We start from the raw sequence: 21,588 nt of genomic DNA on the forward strand, positions 1-21,588 counted from the left end.
TTTGCACTGCACAAAATGTTGCATGCAACGTGCGCTGCGAATATATTTTTATTGCAGTTGTTAACGTTAATTTTGAATTTTATTGTTGTCATTGTGCGCGAAATTTAGCGCAGCGTTGCCATAATGAGGCAATTTATTTAATTCAATTAATTTGATGACATTAAAAGGGCCGTCGAACGCTCTACTCGTGTGGGTTTGTGTGTGTGTGTGTGTGGGTGACTGCCTAACGGTGTGTATGTTTTTGGCAAACAAGCGCAACAATAGAAATGCAAGTTAATAAGTCAGCCTGACAGCTGCAACCAAAATGGCTGCCTGGAGTATGAGAATGAGCGAAAAGGTAAACCGCAAATGCAATTTTTCACGCCAAAGCAGCGGAGCTTTTGCAGAGCTTTTGTGGCGGGTGTTGCACCAAAGCGACGGCAAATAAATTTACTAAGTAATATATATTTTTTATACCATGAACAAGGTATTTCAAGTGTGCCTTGATGTAACGGCCAAAATGAAACGTCTCTATTATATGTATATACTTATAAGTATCAGCTCGAGACGGGCTGCCTGTATAAACGCGAAATAGTCCCTCAGTTTTTGGGATACCGACCTGAAATTTTGTATACGTCCATTTCTCTGCAAGAAGCTGGTCGTTTTTGGGAACCGTTGATATCGGACAACTATAGCATGTAGCTGTCATACAAACGGGCCGATCAAAATGAAATCCTTGTAAGGAAAACTTTTTATTTCAACAGATAACGTTACAAAATTTGTTATCACAATCATAATCTCTGAAAAAATTGTTCAATCGGACTACTATAGCATATAGCTCCATAAAAAAAGCATTCAGATTTGATATATTATAACATATAAAGTGCAGCTTTGAAAAAAAAACTTTTTATTCCATAACAAACTGACACGATCAAACTGAAGATTTTCATTCAAGGAAAACATATAGCTGTCATTTTTTTGAGATAACGTCACAACATTTCGATTTTTATCCAAGACAATGCTATATTCTCAGAAAAGCATGTTCAGATCGGACCACTATAGCGTATAGCTGTCATACAAACTGGCCGATCAAGCTGAAGTCCTTGTCTGGAAAGTTTTCTTATTTGACCAGCTAACGTTACAGAACTTGGCACAGTTTGTTATCCTAGGCAACGCTATAATCTCTGAAAAAATTGTTCAGATCGGACTACTATAGCATATAGCTGCCATACAAACAGAAGCATCAAAATCATGTTAAAAATTTGTATATACCCTTATAAGCTATAAAAGTGCAGCTTTGAAGGGTATTATAGCTTAACGGTTTTATTTTTTGTTTTTTCTTAACCTTGTACTTGTCTATAAATATATATATAGTATATATTTATGTATATACATATATAAAATATTTAGTGTTGCCTGTGTACTTGTTTATTGCCACCTCAATGCACGTCAATAAATTATGTCCGTGTTGGGTGCGCGTATAAATTCCGCGCTTTATTTGGCACTAAATTGCGAGCGCCTACAATGGCCATCACAGCCAGTGTGGGTATGTATATATTGTACACCAAGTACATAAATTTATGCCAAAAGTGCTGTGATTAAATTCTGACTTCATTATTTCACTTGGTGGCAACTTGTAGTTGCCTTTAAAGTGAATTTAATGGCGTTTTGTTAAGCGTAGCACTGCCCACACACAACTACAGACACACACCCATTTAAATACACAAACATACACTCACACACACATACATACATTTGTATATCAATTCTCAGTCTTCCACTTCATGTGTTCATTAAGTGCGTGTCTTCATGTCTTCATTAACTGACTAGCCACACGAATATAACTAAAACAACAAAAACATAAAAACACTACACAACATAAAAAGCAACAATTTAACGTTCCGCAGCCAATGCGTGTTGCATGTTGTACAAAACTTCGCCAATAAAACGCTTAAGCACGTCTCCGCAGACGACAACCGTCGTTTTGTCAGACACACCCGCTTCACAACTTGCCACATGCTCATTTGTCATACACGCTGTCTTAATCGCTTTATGTGTTACGCCCACTCTGTTGCATGTGCGACCGGAGACGGGAAGCATTTCGCCATTGGACTGTGTGCTCCTAGTCGGAAGTACTTAAAAGTCCAGTGAAAAACACTTTGACTTGTTCTCTTTGATATTCTGGTATTATTTTCCGCTTAAGTACTGAAATAAAATCGTTTGAGTATTCCTGGGGTTGTGATGACAAATTGTAGTGGTCAATTGTACTACAGTTTTCTTAGAAAATTTTTAGTATTTAAAGAACTATCTTAAAAATGTGGACTATAAATGAGTAGATCTATATATTAACATATATGTATATACGTAGATCATCCGTGAGTCGTGTCAAGCTGTCAGGTTATTTTTGTTCAGTATTGAAGAGTTGTAATTTCATCCAGAAAAACAACGGTCTGATGTGGTTTATGGGACGGTAAAATCATCGGTCTATATTTCTTCAAAATAGATGTCGGTGAGAACATAACCGTCAATGGCGACCGTTATCGCGACAGGTGAAGTTCGTGATCCCGACGACATTTGGTTCCAACAAGACAGCGCCACTTTTCACATATTGCATCAATTAATGGATTTATTAAGATAAGACTTCGGTGAGCAGATAATTCCACGTTTTCAGTCGGTCATTTGGCCACCAAGATCGTGTGATATCAAAGCGTTAGACCTTTTCTATTCTTCTATTCTTTTCGCCTCAATATTTTACTATACAAAGTGCCGCTTTGTATCTTCTAAAGGTCTTCAGACATTTCTTAAACCAGCCTTTCACGCGAATTCATATACTTATTGGCCTACTGCCCGGTATGATCCCGATGTTTATCGTAATCCAACTTTCAAACTGTATATATGTATTTCTGTCTCATATTCGTCAGTATTGTTTGAGAACCCGTCAAAGTTGGACACCAACGCAGAGAAAATACACCATAATTTAAAGCTTTTCTTCAATAAAGGCGAAGAGGCAAGCCAAGCGGCTTAAAATATGAATAGTGTTTATGATTCTGTAGGAGTCAATCGTAGAAGTTTTGGTTTCTTTGAGTCCGTTTTGGCAATTTTCATTCCAGAAACGCAACATGCATCGAAATAGGAAGAGCAATCAAACATATTGACAAATTAATGGAAATCGTTGAGTTCGAACATGATGAAAGCGCTATTTTGATTGCCCAGGAGCTCAAAATGGTACCAAAGCGGGTTTGTTACTACTTGGATAAGCTGTATGTAAAAGAAGCCTGATGTATGGGTGCCACACGAACTAATGCAAAAAAAGTTCATGGAACTCATGGATCATTCGATCTGCGAATCGCTGCTAAGCCGCAAAAAAGTCGATACATTTCTGAAGCGAGTAATTATTGGTGATAAAATAGGTCCCTTATGACACCGTCAAACGAAAACAGTTCTGATCAAATCGCTATAAGCCGGCGCAAAAAATGGCAAAGTCCGGATTTACTGTCAAGAAGGGCTTATCTTTAGTGGGTTTGTCAGCGAACCATCTAAGTCAAGCTCTTCTTTCGGATCTATTCTGTCAACAATTTCGCCGCTCGAAGTAAGCAATCGCTTAGAAGCGGTCTGTGGGTAGAGAATTGTGTTTCAACAGGACAACGCCAGACAACTCATATCTATAGTGGCTTGCCAGAAGCTATGGGAGCTTAGTTGGCATGTTCTTAATATCCGTCTTATAGTATGGATCTGAAAAAAGTGATTAGTACTTGTTGCTGTCTATCGCTATAGATTTTTCTTGTGAGAAGTTCAGCTCTAGAGAAGCATACCAGTTAATTGACAGTCGCAGGTTTTAGTCAATAGCTACATACTATGGGGTGTTATTATGCAATTAAGCAATTGTCTTCAAAATGCCAACAAGTTTTCGAATAACTTATTTCAGCTAAATCGGTTAAACCTAACTAGGGAAAATATGATATTATGTATAAAGATATAAAATACATATAAGATATTAAGATATATGTACTATATACTATAAAATTAGAAGACCGTTTGTGTCCCCCTTCGTTATAGAATATGCTCCAGGGTTATGGAACTAAAGTTCAGGATTGTTTTATAGATATTTTTGTTAAACTCGAAACCATACTGCAGTTTTCTTTCGTTGCTCTTCGTCGGTTTATCCGATGTCTCTGAAGGCGTTGAGTGGCTTCCTCTGAAGTTTATTAGCTCTACGCAGGCATACATGGCAATTTTATTCAGTTCATGGTCTCCTTTTAGTATATCTAATCTTGATTCTGATTTCTGTTCGAAAGATAAATTCTCTGTGGTTTCGAGTCCTTTTTACTTCAATCCCAAAGCTAATCTTAATTTAGTCGGTATTTACAAGAGTTTAGATGTTTTTTGCCATGTTTATTAGATATATCATAGCTATACCTGTTTCCTGAATAGTTAAGTGATGAACAAAGTAGTACTGCTACTTACTACGTCAGCTTAGAAGTGTTTCTATAGCAAAGTAACGTGGTTCTATCAGAGTATTCTGACTCAGTCCTATATTTCTGACTATATTCTGACCTACTTGAAACTAAAATTCTTTTGATGGATCTTACCCTTCGGTACATGTTCTGACAATATGAGAAGACACACGAAAAGATTTAAGAATAAAGCAAAATTACACCTAATTAAACTTGGTAAGACCTTACAAAAAGATGTGAACACAACAAAAAGAACAACAATAAGTATAAGACTACACAAACTAACTTCGCGACCAACAATTCCAACAAACTTCACACTGAAAACTACAAAGCGAAAGGAAACAGATATAAGCAAATATGATACGAGATTAAATAAGGGTTAATGAGATATGAAAATATTTATTAAACAGTTCAGTATTACGTATAAAATCCACTCAGACACTTTTGATTAATTTGGGTTCTAAAACAAATCACAACTTTTAAAGCCAATACCAGCTGTCAACTTCATGTCATTTATTGAGCCAGCGTGTCATCAAGTCACCCAAATCACACCGACAACGACACTTTCTTAACGCAGCAGAAGACGCTTATAACGTCAGCACATTGGGCGCTGAAGTAAAGTGTTGATTTTGCGAAGGACATAAAGATAACACAAGGACTAACACGAACTGGCGGGGTATTGCGAAATGCTTAATTAAATTGTGTGTGGGAAACTTTGCGAAAACTTTTGCGGCGTTTACTTAAGTAGGCCGGCACGACCGCGCTACGTGTGAGCTGCGTTATAGGGCAAAAGTCAGCAATGGTTTCATTAGGCACAAGAAAAAAACGCTAAAAATAATTTATCAAACTAAAGGACGACAGCTGCTGAATATCAATAAAAGCAATGTTTGCCGTAGAAGACAACGCTGATGACCAACCAGCGAAGCGTGGTGAGTGCCAAAGAAGGCCGGTGAACAAGACAAGAAAAAGACAGAATGAAACAATATGTCAAACTAACACGAACAAGCATGCGAACGAATAAACAGTTAATAGGAGAGTGGATCCAGAGACATGGTGCGCCACGTTGGCCAACATGTCATTAGTGCCGGCGATGGACCGGACAAACGTCAGCAATTCCAAGAGACACGTAGAAATATGCACACACCACCACCCACACATACACATACTGCTTGCATACTTGGGCGCCTGCCGTGGCGTGGGGCCCACATTGCGGTGCTAGGCGTTAAGTTGACCGGCCGACTGGTCAGCGGCAGTAGCAGCGGCAGAAAATTACCAGCAAAGTCCAGGCGGAAGCGCACAAATGCCGGAAATTAACAGTAAAGTCAGTCGTTATAATGCGCTCAAGTTGGCAAGCAAGTTGTTTAAGGAGAGAGAGAGAGGAGGAAGAGAAGGAGCGGCAAGCGGTAGCCTAGCAATAAAAACGCAGCTAAACTTAAGCCACATAAGACGAGCAAAACTTTGTAATGGCGCATACTCAAGCCCCTCGTGTAGACACTTGCTGGTGTGTGTGTACGTATGCGTGTGGATGTGTGCCAATAATGATGCGCACAAATGTCGCAGCAGATGGACAGCAAAAAATTATTACATGGCTTGCTAAGCGGTGAAAGGAAAATAGCAAAAGGAGCTGCTGCTTTTTTACTACCAAAAAATTTAACTTTTTTGTGCTTATAACTTTTCTGTTTGACTTTTTCAGCCGCACTCAGTTATTTATATTGTTTTTTTTTTGCTTTCAGTTTCGAAATGTTCGCCATACTAATTGGTGTCGCATTAGTCGTTCGGTTGCCACCGGCGCCGCCATCAAGACTTCAGCACACAATTTATGCGCTCTACATTCTGCTAAGCTCTCAATGTCCGCCGTACTTTTTGCCCCGTTCCATCTTCTTCTGCTTTATGTGCTGTTATCTTAATGTCGTTTAAATTTGTTCGCATATTTTTATTGCTGTTTAAGCTCTCCGCAGTAAAATCTATTATTGTGCATCTTTTGCAATTTGACCATTGATGGGTTTGTTGTTTCGGTGTGCAGATTATGATCGGCCATTAAGTCACCGAAGCACTGCGTATACCAATGACCAATATTTGTCACAGCAATTGGCGCTGAAATGACATAATTTTATTTGCTGCAGTTACATTTAAAAAAATATAATTTATTGAGCTGTTTTTGGGTTTCAGTAGTATACATTCAGGCGCAATACTATAAAGCGTGTACTAGCTGATCGACGTTAGCTGCAAACTGACTTACCTCTCTTTAAGAATCATAAATTAATATTAAATTCAATGTAGGCTAAAGCTTATGAAAACATTTTTACCTTTTCACCAAAAAATCGCCTGTGATTACATGATACAGCATTCAGCTGTCCTTAAATGCCATGTATTCGCTTGAACACGCACACATTGTTATTTTTTTTTATAAAGTCGCACACCCTGAGGTTACCCTCCCCTAGTTGGGTGCTTTATCTGTGGATAGGGTGAAATACTTGAGAATTTTCCTTGTTAGCAAGCTCTCATGGAAGCCGAAGATCGATGAGAGAGTGAATTTATTGGTCGCTTTATACTGTTGTAGAGCAGCAATTGGAAAGAGGATTGGGATCTGTCAACAAAAGTGGTGTTCTGGATCTCTGAAACCATAGCTAAGCAAATAACATTTTATGGTGGCGTTGTTTGATGGAAGGCGCTGGAAAAAGCGTGTTCGAAGAGCGGCCCTCATCGACATCTATGGCGCACTAATGGCAATAGTGGCGGTGAAGGCTGCTCTTAGACTGAGAAAAGCTGGGAAAATGAGGTCCGCGGCACAGAAACGCACTGAAATTCCACGCTGCTTCGATTGCTTTCCTTATACCACCGCATCTCAGAACTTTCTCACTTCTTTGCTGGCACACCCGCGAGGGACTTGTGGGACGGACGAAGCCGTTGAAGCCGTAGAAAAAGGATTGCAGTGATCCTTTTCACGGACTGATCGAAGTTAAGAGGGAGAGGAAGTGATTGAATGTTCCATCGGGAGCTCTCCATCAACTTTTGTTGCAGACTTCCAGACCACTGTAGCGTCTTTCAAGCGGTGGTGGCTGACATTAAGGTAGCAGTAGAATTACTGTTCCGAAGTGCAGTCTTCTATAGAGAGGTGTGCATTCACTTCGATAGCCGAGCGTTTGAGCTCGTACACTGCAACTGTTCAGGAGCACAGAACTTATGTCCAGTCACAGCCGAAACGTCGGAAGTAGCAAAGCCGAAGAGCTTGCTAGGGCGGGCACCTTCTTCCCTAATTCCATTCGATAGGAATCGATTCGGTTTTCCGATACCTTCTAGCGTTCTGGCGTTGGAACTTTGAACCTCCAGTGAGTTTAGCAAGCGCTGTGAATTGAACGAGTGCGATATCTTTCTAGTCCAGAACGAACCGTGGATCCTTAGACCTCTAGTGAGCTCAGCAAGCGTTGGGTATTTGAACCGTAAGAGATTCTCCGAACTACTGACACCTAGCAAAGCTAATCTCGCCGCAATTGTATGTAGGTCTTCCGACTCGTCACTGTCCAATTGGTTTACAAGCGGTACCGTTAAATATTCTGTAGGAAGATATTTGCCAAATCTGTATGGAGAAAGGCGAGGTGGAACCATCTTGTCAGTTCTTACTCTATTGCTCGGTTTTTGCCAGACTGAGACTGAAATAAATCGGTAGACACATCTTTATCGAACTTAGCAAAGTGCCTGGGCTTCATCGATCCATGAGGTGATGTACTTTAAGGTATTATTTTGGAAATACAAAGGTCGAATACCCATCCAAGTGAGATACATCGTCTACGACCTAAATTAACTTAACATGCAATCTTTCGTAAGGAAAAAAGTAACAACACCAGTTTACAGTTATTTTGCGACTGTGATATTAAAGGCTGTTCCTTGCTAGGTTAGGATTTTAGGTTACTAAGCCTGAAAATTATAGTAAAGACCTCCCAACACTTAGGATTCGCAAATTTTTCCTTCAGATTTGTTAAGTAGTGTAATCATACCCTATTATTAGCAAGTCGTCATCAAAAGGAGAGTCTCTCGTCCGATGCTGTCGATTAGTTTTCATTGGGGGCGTTTTTTTTACGTGGCGGATCCCAAACCCAGCGCACAATCATGAGTTGGGATGGTTCGCCTTCTCACTTTTGCTCACCTTCAAAGGGATGTTTTTTGGCTACTTGGTCTAAGACCGGAAGTCGTGAGCCATATATGAACGAGTCGTTTTTGGCCACTCCCAAGTAAATGGCGATCAGAGAACTTTTCTCACTTGAGTGAACTTCTACACATGACTCCATCCAGAATGCGTCCAAGTTCCAAATAATTTCTAAATCTTAGTTACGAAGCTAAATTCCAATCAAAATTGTATTTGTAAACGAAGCTTGCCCTAATCCCGACTGATAGTTTGTGGTGCCACATGTTACTGGTGAGCAGCAGCAACCTATTTTTAAACCTACAACTGAAGTCAACAAATGTCTGCAGACGCATTCCTGTGTAAGTATGTAAGTTGCCATAGTCTGCATGCACTTTATACCGTTATAAAACGTGTAGACGGGATAGCACGTCCCTAAATGAATGAGTATATTGAAAAATATATTATGGTTTCTAATAAAACGTGCCACGCTGTGAGTAAAACTACAGCACACATACACTCACACGCATCGCGCATAGACAACGGTGTTGTAAAAACAATAAAGATGAGCATAAAAATAACGGTAACAATGCCAATAGTGTGGAGAATGCAAGAAAGTGCAGTAAATGCAAGCAGTTGGCAGCCATTTCCGCATTGCCACAGTGCCGACCAACAAATTGGGTACTTAGTACACACACACACATACATATATATATATAGGAGTGTATATGTATGTGTCTGTGCGGTCGCAGCAGCGTGTGCGTGGGGAAACAATCGATTGCGATAACTTTTGATTACAATGGGAATATTGAGTAAAAATCACCGGCATAAAAGCAAATATTGTCAGGGCTGTCAGTCTGTTGCCAGCACCAGCGCCACCACCAAATGAGTCTATTTGCCGCAACACTACCTACACACAAGGAATTGTTGGAATCGTTGGTCTACTTCCTGCCTTCCTTGCATCCTTGTCAGCGGAGCGCCTCACCATAGTTTTCCCAAAAGTAAAAGGTGTCTCGAAATTCAAAGCATTTGCAAATTTCAATTTCAATTGAGTATCTCTGCTATGTATTTGTGTCCACACACACATAAGCACAACTTGGCTCCTTCCTGCCGCATTGTTTGCAAGTCTTAACCGTTGAATGGCAACGATTTGCATGCGACAGATTTACTACCATTTCAAATGCAAAACCAAAGTGTGAAAACGAAGTTCGATTTGGCCAAAAATTTCAGATTCCTCGTTTGGGAAAACTTTTCAGCCACAAACACTAACACACTGACATACGGCCACAGCTACTCAGTTTGGCGAATGCATACAAATACTTGTTTAACAAAGGCGCTTTCAGTTACCGGCTTTTAAGATATTTTCTATTGTGGTTGTTGAGGTTGTTGTTGTTGTTGTTGTTGTTGTTGTTGTTGTTGTTGTTGAGGTTGTTGTTGTTGCTGGTTTAGTGACATGTTGATGGCCAGTTTCCGATTTCAATTTGATAGCCATGTTATGGTGGCAGCCATGCGCGCACATGGGTGGTCAAAGCTGGTCGAGAGTGATAAGCGTGCCCTGTAGGAAATGTTTAACCTTAGCGAAAAATATTTTTTTTATACTGAAATTTTTTGATACTTAAAAATATTTTAATTCGAAGTTGAAAAACTTTCGTGTACCTCAGATAATCTATTTTTTCTTAGAAAATATACGTTAGGTTAGGTTCGGTGACTGATCTATATCGCACCTGGACTTGCACTCCTTTTGAAGCTATAAAAATTAAACTCCTGAACAATACAAATTTGCTTAGACGTTCAGTTTCCATTCCCATAAGATCGGTGAGGGGAAAAATTTTAGATATATTGGTTGGTTTTGTTGTTATTGTTGTAGTGGTAGAATTATCCGCGTCCGTTCCGGTTATGTAGACGCGACTGTCGTGGGTAACGGGTTGTTCTTATAGCGGCAGGATTAAGAGATAGGTTGTTATTACTGAGGGCAGTCGCTGAAACTTGCGGAGAAAGGATTTTGAGACTGCGCTTGAACCGATGTCAGCCCAGCTCTTGAGAAGAAACCGCGAAACCCACTAGTAAAACAAATGAGGAGAGTGGTTGGTTATTCTACTTTTACTTTACCTCCTGAAAAAAGCAATTGGTCGCTGGGCTGTCATGACGTCGGTAACTAAAGTCGATAGAGAGTTCCTTTCTATATACACACCCATCAAACTTTCCTACAAGCTTTGACGTAACCCTCCACCCCTCTCTCAAATCAAGAGAAAACGTTACCTTCCCTTGCATCGAAGTTAGAATATCCTTCACAAATAAATAAGCTTCCATACAAGAACACAATTTGAATCGGTCCGTTTATATGACAGCCATATGTTTAAGTGATCGGATGTAAATAATTTATTTGGAGATTGTAGCTCTATCTCGCTGGTATTTCTGGTATACCAAATGGAGCACATACATTCGTGGATAGATAAACCTAGGTCTAAATCTGAGCCAAATACTGGGGGACATGATGCTTTAGTAGTTATCTGTCCCAATTCCATCACGACCTTAGCCCGTACTGTCCGACGTATACTGAGTACATAGAAGATTTAGAGAACGGATTTGTTCAAAGACTTTGGTTTGTGACTTCGCTTATAAGCACCTGAATGTAGACAACACTTTTGTTTGCAGTTCTGTATCTAATCAATTCACATTATTAATCACACTCAACCCAGTACGAACTCCTTACATACCGCTTACTACACAATTTCCTGCAGGGCATGCATGTAAGTATGTAGTTACGCCTGCTATATGATCGTGGATGGCCGGTGAGCTGGTTTTATTGAAACTGATAAAAATTTGCACTCAAATCGAAGCAATAAATTGCGTATTTTCGATTTTCTTCTAACAATTGCAATTAATTTAATTTTAAAACGAAATCGCAAATTAGGCTGGAAGAAAGCGAATATTGCAAAATTCACAAGTGCAATACTGCAAATAATACACGCGTATATTGCATTTTTGAACAAATTTAATTTTGTAGAATACACCTTGTATCGAAAAGTAAAGTTTGGGGCTGGGGGCAAAAGAACTTCCAGTTACAGGCCGAGCCAAGAGCTTCCGTTCAGAAGGGTCAAAGGTATAACAATTAAATTTTTATGTAATTGCCATAATAAAAGCTGAAGCATTACTCGCAAAAGATCCATCAACAAGTACCTTACGGGCACTCGTCTCTTAAAGTAATAGAGACAAGTAAAACATCAAATGGACCTACTCACATAAGAATATTTATGAGCGCATGTTTGTAGCTTAGGACTCTGAAAAAAATGTTCTATTTTTGGAAGCAGCTCATCGCAGCACCTTTGCTGGATTATTTTTTTTTTTTTGGTTTTTGACTGCCAAAAGACGCCGAAAAGCGACGAAGAAAAGCGCAAAACGGAAACTTAGAAAAATGCAAGAATGCTTCCAGCTATGAAAATTATGTCTACAAAGGAAATACTCATAATGCTTTCAATTGTTGTTGAGTCGCTGCTGCAGTCAGACTGAATGCAAGGAATGTGTATGTGTGTATGTGTGTGAAAATAAATGTGAGTTTATAAGAAAAGGTCAGCACTCAACTCTAAAGAAGTTTTGGTAGGAACGTCATAACGCTGCGAGGAAGAAACGGAAAATGCTTGCAATGCGAAGAAAAGGGATTACAAAATGGGTACAGCTGCGGGCAGTGCAATAGGGATACCTTATTGTAATAAATGATTGTTAATTTTTGTAAACAGTAGCAAAAAAGTATTTTTGCGCAAACGGCAAGCAGCTCAGAGGTATAAGTATGTTCTTAAAGCGCTGCCCAGGAGAAATTAAAGCCGTATCTAATCTCCTTTAAGATAAGCTTGACCTTAGACGGACAACGATTCATAGCTTTTAAAACTCAAGATTTACCCATAAAGTTCAAAGACCTTAAGGTTAAAGATACAATAAATTTCAGTCGGTAATTATGAGCAGTATTCCTAGCTGAGTCCATTTAGCCATGTGCCTATTTCTATATATGTGCACCAGCCCCTTAATTTATGAGCTATCACTGTGAAATATTGTACACGTTCTTTTCTCTCCAAGAAGCTGCTCATTTGTTGCAATCATCGATATCGAACAACTATTGCGTATAGCTGACATACAAACTGACCGATTAAACTCAAGCCCTCATATAGAAAACTTTTTTATTTGACGAGATATCTTCACGAAATTTGGCACAGATCATTTTCTAAAGCAATGCTAAAATATCTGAAGAGATGGTTTAGATCAGATAACGATAGCATATAGCTGCCACACAAACTGACCACCGTACAAAATTAAGTTCTTCTATAAAACAATTTCTTAGTTGACAAGATTTTCTCCCGTATTTTTGTATAGATTGTTATCCAAACCACTGCTATAATCTCTGAAGAAATTGTTAAGATTGAACCGCTTTAGCATATAGCTGACTTACAAATTGACCGCTCAAGCTGAAGTCCTTGTATGGAAAACTATTTATTTGAGAAGTAATCGCTATGAAATTTGGCATCAATTATTATCCAGAGTATCGTTGGAATCATTCATTATATTTATTGCTTATATTGGACAAATATATCATGTAGCTGCCATACAAACCGACCTATCAAAATCAAGCTAAAGCTATTTTTATACCACAAGAAATGCATCTGAAAAGGCTACTATAGCTTCGTTGCAGCTGAAATTAGTCTTCCTTACTTTTTACATATTTAAAATTTTTCTATAGTCGTACTCATTTTATTACCCACAACTGTAACAATGACTGTTTCAATGGAAATGCGCAACTATTTGTGGCAAGTCCGCGCTAGCCTTTTCGCGATTTCAGTCCCTTTTATTTTCAACATTTCCACCGCACACATTTTAATCTGAAATACTTGCTTTTTGCTTTCCTTTTTTTCATTTCAATTGCATTAATTTCCTCAGTCTGGCATTGTGGCTTTCGCTACCTTGTTTTCCATATTTTAATTCGCTTACCACAACATCCGCTGCCAAAGACTTCCTCCAGCTCAGACAATTTTAATAAAATAAAAAAATATATACGTACATATTTTTAAGGACGGACGCCTTACTTGAGGCGGAAAATTTGTGAGTATTTTTTTATAATTTTTTCCCTTACATTGTGCTACAAAGTGGAGAAAGCGTGATTTCTGCACTTTTTATTTTAATCCTTAAGCAAAAACATATTTTCCTCCTAAAAGTTTCGTATCAGCTCTGCTTACCTTTATGACTATTATGAAGCATCTTGCTTTTCATTGTTGGACATTTGCATAATTTTTATTCATTGCAACTTTGCTCATTTTGAACTCTCCGAAAATAGTAATATGAAATATGAAATATATATTTTTCCCCCTTTTAATGGGAAGGCACTTTTGTCGCTGAAAGTGGGGCGTGCCACTTAGTTATTTAATATTTTTACTGCTCGCATCCTCTCTCTTCCCCTAACTTGACTAACGGTCTCACAATTTCTTCTTCTTTTTTCTCTCCCACAGTACCGCCGAACATCGACGATGCACTCACCTCCAGTGACGTCATTGTGCGCGAAGGTGACAATGTGACGCTGCGCTGCAAGGCGAAAGGTAGCCCGGAGCCATCAATTAGATGGAGACGAGATGACGGCAATAAAATTGTGATCAACAAAACGATGGAAGGTAAGTGCTAGTAAATAAGTACTTATGTAACAGCAAGCGAACAAAAACGAGCGCAAAGCATTTAATTGTCAGCATTTCGTTGTAAAAGTGACACCATTTCCAACGCTTCCCCCCTGCAATTGCACGTCGTCCGCTGTGCTCTTGCGACTTTACGAAATTTTATTGCTGTCACTGTGACTTTTTGCGGTTGTGCGGTGTCGTACGGTTAGCTGCCGGTGCTTCTGTCCGCTGTTGGTGTTGTTATCGCACTTCAGGAGATAGTTAAAGCACTCAGGGATACCTCTATTGTGAGGGAGCAAGTAATGATGTCCTTTGTCGCTGTTGGTGGCAATTAAATTATTTAGATTGGTTTGAGCACAGATTTTATGGTCAAGCAGCAGAATAAGTTGGACGACATTACATTTTTCATGAGGAAGTTTGAGAGTTCCAAGCTTTTAATTTATATTTCATAACCTCAAACTCACTCCTCAATGTTTTGCATTGGTAGAGGAACAAGTTAAGTATGGTTTAGCAGCCATTTGAGGCAATAACAAAGTACCTGAATTGATCGGGCGGTGGTTCACCATCTTTGTGGACTTTACTAGGGTTCTCACTTAACACCCAAAATGCACAAAGCCACAAGGATTTTGGCTAACCATTTTATATCTAAAATATTGTAATCTTGAGGCTCAGCTTACCAATCCAAAGTTCATTAACTGCCTTTTATGCTCATTATAAAGCATTTCACCTCTCGTGGAATTTGGATCCAGCATGCCATTTTGAACTACATTTGTATAACTTCAAGGATCTTTATGTTTGGATGCTCATTTCTGGTCATGAAAGTATCTTCGAGGCCAAAATGATAGCAGAGCAGACTACTAATACGAAGAACTGCTTCTTCATACAAGTCAAGTATAGTGAAATACTGTTGACCAGTTTCGAGAAGTTATTATGTTCAGTCAACAAAACTTGATGATATCTATAGCAACGCTTTCCTTTATTTTCTATAGAAGCCATTGACTCTCTATAATGTCAATACGTGTTTGGTAGAATGCGAACTCATGACATAGGTAGTTTTGTGGTGGCTCTACCTTAAATCATTTGCGGAGTTTGTAATTGAAAATGCATTCCGAATAGGAATACTCAAGCTAAGAGCTGAGGCTCTTGTTTCGAAAAACCGTTGAAACATTCTTCGATTGTTTTGTGTTTGAGTTTCAGGTTTCGGAAGACTTCGTTTGAAGACTCCAAGTGTAGGCAGGTTCTTCTCCACCTGATCTCTCCAACGGAGTGGAGATCTTCCTCTTTCCCACCGTAGGAAGCGTACTGCGTCGAATACTTTCAGAGCAGAATGACTGGTAAAGTCTTTGACGTGGAGAGAGGACTTTATTTCTCATTTGGCTACTGAGTTCGAAGTAGCATCTGTTTACAAGAGTTAATCTGCGTTGAATTTCAAGGCTGACATTCTTGTTGGTATTAACACTGGTTCCAAGAGAGACGAAATTATCTACGACTCCAAAGTTATTACTGGCAATAGTGACGTGCGAGCCAATTCACGAATGCGATGGCTGTTTGTTTGATGACAGAGGGTATTTCGTCTTGTCCTCAGAAGCTTTACACACTTAAAGAATATTGTACCTTCTCTATTTAGTTATGTAGGCTAAATTGTTTTCTCCAGGAGTAGGTTAAAGAAGTCGCATGATAGGGAGTCGTCTTGTCTGAAACCTCGTTTGGTATTGAACAGTTCGGAGAGGTCCTTACCGATCCTGACGGAGCATTTGGCATTGCTCAACGTCAGTTTACACAGTCGTATTAGTTTTGCGGGGATACGAAATTTAGACATTGCAGCATAAAGGTAGCAGCTTTGAAATCGACGAAGAGGTGGTGTGTGTCGATTCTCTTTTCACGGGTCTTTCCCAAGATTTGGCGTATAGTGAATATCTGGTTAGTTGTTGATTTTCCAGGATAAGGCCCAATTAGTTTGTTGACGGTGGGTTTTAATCTTTCACACAGTAAGTTCAACTATTCTGATAGTTAGAATGGATGCGAAGCTAAAATATAACAGAGCATTCCATCTGAAATTCCCCCATACTCAAATATTCTAGGAGCGCCAGTTCTTCGGCTACGATGGCACTATTGAATATCTGAACTTAAACGGTTTAGCATTTCAAGTTCTTTCGGTTATCGCTGTTACACCGAAAACTCCAACTAAACACAATTTTCTTGGCCAACTCTTAGTGGCCACCTCAATTTCCATTGTCCTCGAAGGCTTTCACAGCCAAAATAGCAATTGCTTTGTTTACATTCCATTAAAAACTAATAAGCAAACTACGAACAAGGTCCAAGTTGCATGCCTACAGGTGAGCACAACCAAATGTTACTGCCAGCTCGCACACACATATGCATAGAACTCACACAACCATACACTCGTGCATATGGAGAGGGTAGCAGCTGTGTGCGAGGTCCTCTTCAAATGCCTGCAGCCATGCGAATCGAATGCAGCTGCGGCATCGGCAACAATTGCAATCGGAACTTTGTCAGCGCTCCACTTGCACACACACACACTCCCACACGCATGCTTGCATAACTTTGAGGTGCTATAACATGCAACATGCAACTATGGCAACAATGTAGAAATTTGCCAGCTGCGGTGAGTGGCGCCTCACGTTGTCAGTCAGTCAGTCAGTTAGTTGCTCAGCAATTGTTGCTTTGCCGTAGCAATTCCAAGTGCGCACAAAGGCGCTGGCAAACTTTCTAATAATGGACATGTGGCAAGTGGCTACATATGTGCACTTGTAAGTGTTTCTGTGTGTGTGTGTGTTGAAAGTTTTCAAAGCTATCTGATGCCTTAAGCGCACAGCTTTGTTGCTTGTATTGCAACACTCGCATGCAACATATTGCTAATCAAGATTTTAGGGTTTGTTGATGTGTTGATGTGTGAGAGGGGCTTATCCATAGCTACATACATATAAATATATACACACTTGTAAATATACAGGCATATTTGTATTTAAATAAAAATTTGAGGAAACCAAAAATGGAATTTTACTTCTAAAACTGTATATAACAATATATTTATATATTTATATATAAACTGTGTCCACTATCTAGCCCTAAACACCTCTTCTTTATCGTCTTTTTTCCAGTTCTCGAAGTGGATGGCGAAGCTTTGGAGCTGGAGCGCATCTCCCGTCTGCACATGGGCGCTTATTTATGCATCGCCACCAACGGTGTGCCGCCCAGTGTCTCCAAGCGCATTAAAGTCAGCGTTGATTGTAAGTACCACACACTTAATATAAGCAAAAATGATTCTTTATGATAATAAAAATAAATACTTACCTGATACTAACTTACGCCACTTATGTTCAAAAAAACTTACAGTTATAGTATAGAAATAAATATATTGCTTAAATACATATATACTACAGTTATAACCGAATAAACCAACAATTTATGAAATTACCCTTACAGTTTCACCAATGGTTTGGATACCCCATCAGCTGGTTGGCATACCCATGTACTTTAATGTCACGCTGGAGTGTTTCATCGAAGCAAATCCCACTTCGTTGAATTACTGGACCCGTGAGAACGATCAGATGATTACAGAGTCCGCAAAGTACAAGTAAGTGCCACAAATATTTATTTTTATTGCCGAAAGAATTGTCTGCAGTATATATGGCATGCAACAGCCATTTTGGGTCTGCAGTAGTGCGAACCCTATCAAAGTAAGATGTATTTGGGAATTTACAAACATTCAAACTGCAAAATATTATCGGATCTATAACTACGAGTTTATTCGGATATATAAACGAGAAATTGCGTAACTTTCAATATTTATATATTACTAATAATAATTACATATTGAAAAGCTACTGTTCTTGTGCGCCTTTTGGGTATACTTATGTCATTCATCTGATAAGTAAACAGCAATAATTTTTTGTTTTCAATTCTTCAACTATGTCTAACTCAGTGTCTGAAAAAGTATGTTTGCGTATAGCTCTTCCTCGTCACGTTAATATAAAGAAAACTTCAACCGAAAGTCACTGCATATTGGTGGAATCATTATGTTACTCTTAAGTGCAAAAAATTATATGTGAAACCTGGTCAACCAGCCAAATCAATGGCAAAGCTGAACTCTGGTGCGATCAGCAGGGCGTGCTATATTATGAGATTGTAAAACTAGATGAAATCATTACTGAAGAATACTACCGGGGACAACTCACATTGTTAGCTGGGAAACCACGCTGAGAAGTCACTCATATTTTATCCCAGACTTGCCCCTTCTGACTTACTATTTGATCCAGTCGATGCTAAACACCCTCTCTTGAATACAGTTCCCATCAGAACAGGATATTAGACATTGGCTTGATTGGCTTGGTCGCCAAGTAGGCGAGTTTCTTTTGGGATGAAATCCAGAAAGTGCCAGAAAGATGGGAAAATGTTAAAGCTTTAGATACGCAATATTTTTTACATGTTTTTCTTAAGTAGTACTAGTAAAACTCGTATATATAATATCTTTTTGAAAATAAGAACAAAAAAGTTCTGATCATTCATTAAGGATTCACAATAGACATTTTAATATTGACTAAACATGCAAATTGCTCATATTTTTCCTGTCATGTTTCGTACAAGTTTCAAGTATTAACCCCCAAATATAGTCCTCTATCACGTTCTCACTATATTGGCTTTGATAATGTCTCTGAAATTCTTTTACAACTTGATAGAAGCGTTCGCCTTGTTCTTCTGAATAAGCTTCCATATTATACCTAAATTTATCAAAATGAGTATGAAACATGTACATCTTTAGATACATTCTACCTCAGATGAAGAAGAAATTCGTAATCATGTCACAGATCATTTCGTCATAATTCTCAGCTCTATAGTTTCCAAGGAAGCTAAGCACTACTGTCTTGAAACTGTTCTACCCGCTTTCTCTTTAACTTCGGTAAAATACCACAATCCATATTTTCTTACGTACAACATTCAAATAATATTCCTTGTTGACAGGAATTCAGAGTGCACCACACCTCAATAATCGAAAAAAACGTCAACAGAACCTTGATTTTTGACCTGCTATGACGTGCTTTTTTCGGATTTGGCTCACCATTTCCACGATATTCGGACAATTCAACGTCTGTGTAAGGATCGGAAGCATAAATCCAGGGCCAGTAATGATACGTTTTATGACCTCCTGGTGGTGGGAAAGCATTGTTTGACAAACGTTAACACGAAACTGTTTTTCGCAAAAATTAAGTGATTTGGAAACAATAGCTCAAAATGGTTTTCACTGATCTTTCATAGAGATCACAACATGACACGACACTCTAGACAACGTATGTTGCTGAGAACCATTTATCAAAAGATCATTGCTGGTGAAATACGTTGCAGGCTTGTATTGACTTAAAAGAAGCCTGTTGTGAAAATGATAAGAAAGATTTGTATTCATAAACGTTAACAAACTAAGCTGTCCAGGTCACATTTGATCAATGTTATATAGACTATTCATATTCATATAAGGTATGGTAAAATAAACTTATTATATTTCCAATGAATAGCTTTAGTAATTTGTATCTCACGTTGTATAAGTTCGATCGAGTTACGCTCTATGACTAGAAGTTTAAGTTTTCGTACTAAAATAATTTCTCAGACAGTTTTGGGGTTGATTGACTAGTCCCCGTTTTCGATTGTGAACCGTTAAAAATTTTGATAATATCGGTCTGAAATAAATTTGCTCAAAATATATTTTTTGAAAGTCATGAGCCCCAAACCCCATTCCTTAAATAAGAAAATCCTAAAATATTCGGAGTATGTACATATGGATGTACCTATGTAAATGGATGAAGGGCTGCAACTTTTTATGCAACACAAGTCTTAAACTGAATTGACTGCTGCCTAAATTATTCCGAATGCTGTTGTACTATATTTTCGGCTATATTGAGTTATGTTAGTTTTAAGTCTTGTCAATTGATTTTGTTTCCTGATTAAGTTTTGGCTACCATAATATGATATAATTATTTTGAGGTATGTATACAAAATCACAATTATGATATTATAAAATGTTATGTTACGTTACGTTACGTTGCGTTAAATTAAGTTAAGTTAAGTTAAGTTAAGTTAAGTTAAGTTAAGTTAAGTTAAGTTAAGTTAAGTTAATTTAAGTTAAGTTAAGTTAAGTTAAGTTAAGTTAAGTTAAGTTAAGTTAAGTTAAGTTAAGTTAAGTTAAGTTAAGTTAAGTTAAGTTAAGTTAAGTTCAGTTAAGTTAAGTTAAGTTAAGTTTAAGTTAAGTTAAGTTAAGTTAAGTTAAGTTAAGCTAAGTTAAGTTAAGTTAAGTTAAGCTAAGTTAAGTTAAGTTAAGTTAAGTTAAGTTAAGTTTAAGTTATGTTATCTATTTACGCTATACTCTCACAACATAATTGTCCGTACTCATCATATAATTTTATCGCCACATGCCCTACAAGGCCTAGTGAGCGTAACTAGTCCAACTGGAAGCAGTTATTTATTAGCTCCCCCACGGCGTAGGCTTCTGACGGCGCTTCGCTGCTGTTTACACGCCGCTTGTGGTCTTATTGATGACTCAGAGAACTTTAAGATTATTATGGCATGTACAATTCCAACTAACACAATAACAATTTACTATTTGCGTAACGCGGTGGCGCTTACATGCAGTCTATTTGCATTCAATATTTAATAGGCAATAGTTAAACAAACGATGGCAGCACCTGAGGGTTAAGCAAATACACAAATGCATATATGTAAGTAGATATGTATATATGTAAATTTGTAAATATGAATGTGAGCATTATTTGCTTGTGAGCAATTCCATTCGTATGTGACGGCAGCTAATTGTTGCTAATAACGGCAAATTACTAACGCGAAAGTTCGAGGGCAATGATTGATTGTTAGCGAAAGCGCTGCAACTTGCTAATTATAAGAAATATTTTTAATTTCATATAAAATTAAATGGAATTTCTTAGTGTCAGCACCTTTCTTACATACAATTTGTGGCTTATCACTTCATTGTACATTGAACTGGTCAGTCATGAACTTGAAAAGCTTTGTTTCTTCTTTCGATTTGCGGTTCATTTGTTGCGTCCCTTGTGGCATTGACCGCCGAATATGACGGGTATGAGCACCACATCGCTATGTTTATATTTGTTTGCGGTAACGCCTACCCGGAAGATATTGTGTATAGCAAGCTTCTCATTCATCAAAAATATTTTCTATTAGGGTGAGACATTTTAAAATGAAAAAGGTCCATATTTCGATATATTGCAGAAATTAAAGATATTGTATGACGTTTACTTTTTTGAGGGGGAAAATAATTTTTTGGGCGATCTGAGGAGGTTAGGAGGAAGGAGAGCGGCGTGATTGAGTTTTCAAGAGTTAAAAACGGTTTCTTTCGATTATT

General features: G+C 38.4%; 1 protein-coding gene across 1 annotated transcript in view; it reads left to right on the forward strand.

Moving 5' to 3' along the window:
• LOC126753582 (interference hedgehog) overlaps window positions 1-21,588 on the forward strand; it is a 239,384-nt gene that overhangs the window by 183,869 nt on the left and 33,927 nt on the right. Inside the window, exons 5-7 of the mRNA XM_050465133.1 lie at window positions 14,046-14,204; window positions 17,327-17,455; window positions 17,652-17,802. Coding sequence (XP_050321090.1) covers window positions 14,046-14,204; window positions 17,327-17,455; window positions 17,652-17,802 — 439 coding nt within the window. The remainder of the gene's footprint in view (window positions 1-14,045; window positions 14,205-17,326; window positions 17,456-17,651; window positions 17,803-21,588) is intronic.

The sequence above is a fragment of the Bactrocera neohumeralis genome, chromosome 3 (genome assembly GCF_024586455.1).
Source record: "Bactrocera neohumeralis isolate Rockhampton chromosome 3, APGP_CSIRO_Bneo_wtdbg2-racon-allhic-juicebox.fasta_v2, whole genome shotgun sequence".
Lineage (NCBI taxonomy): Eukaryota > Metazoa > Arthropoda > Insecta > Diptera > Tephritidae > Bactrocera > Bactrocera neohumeralis.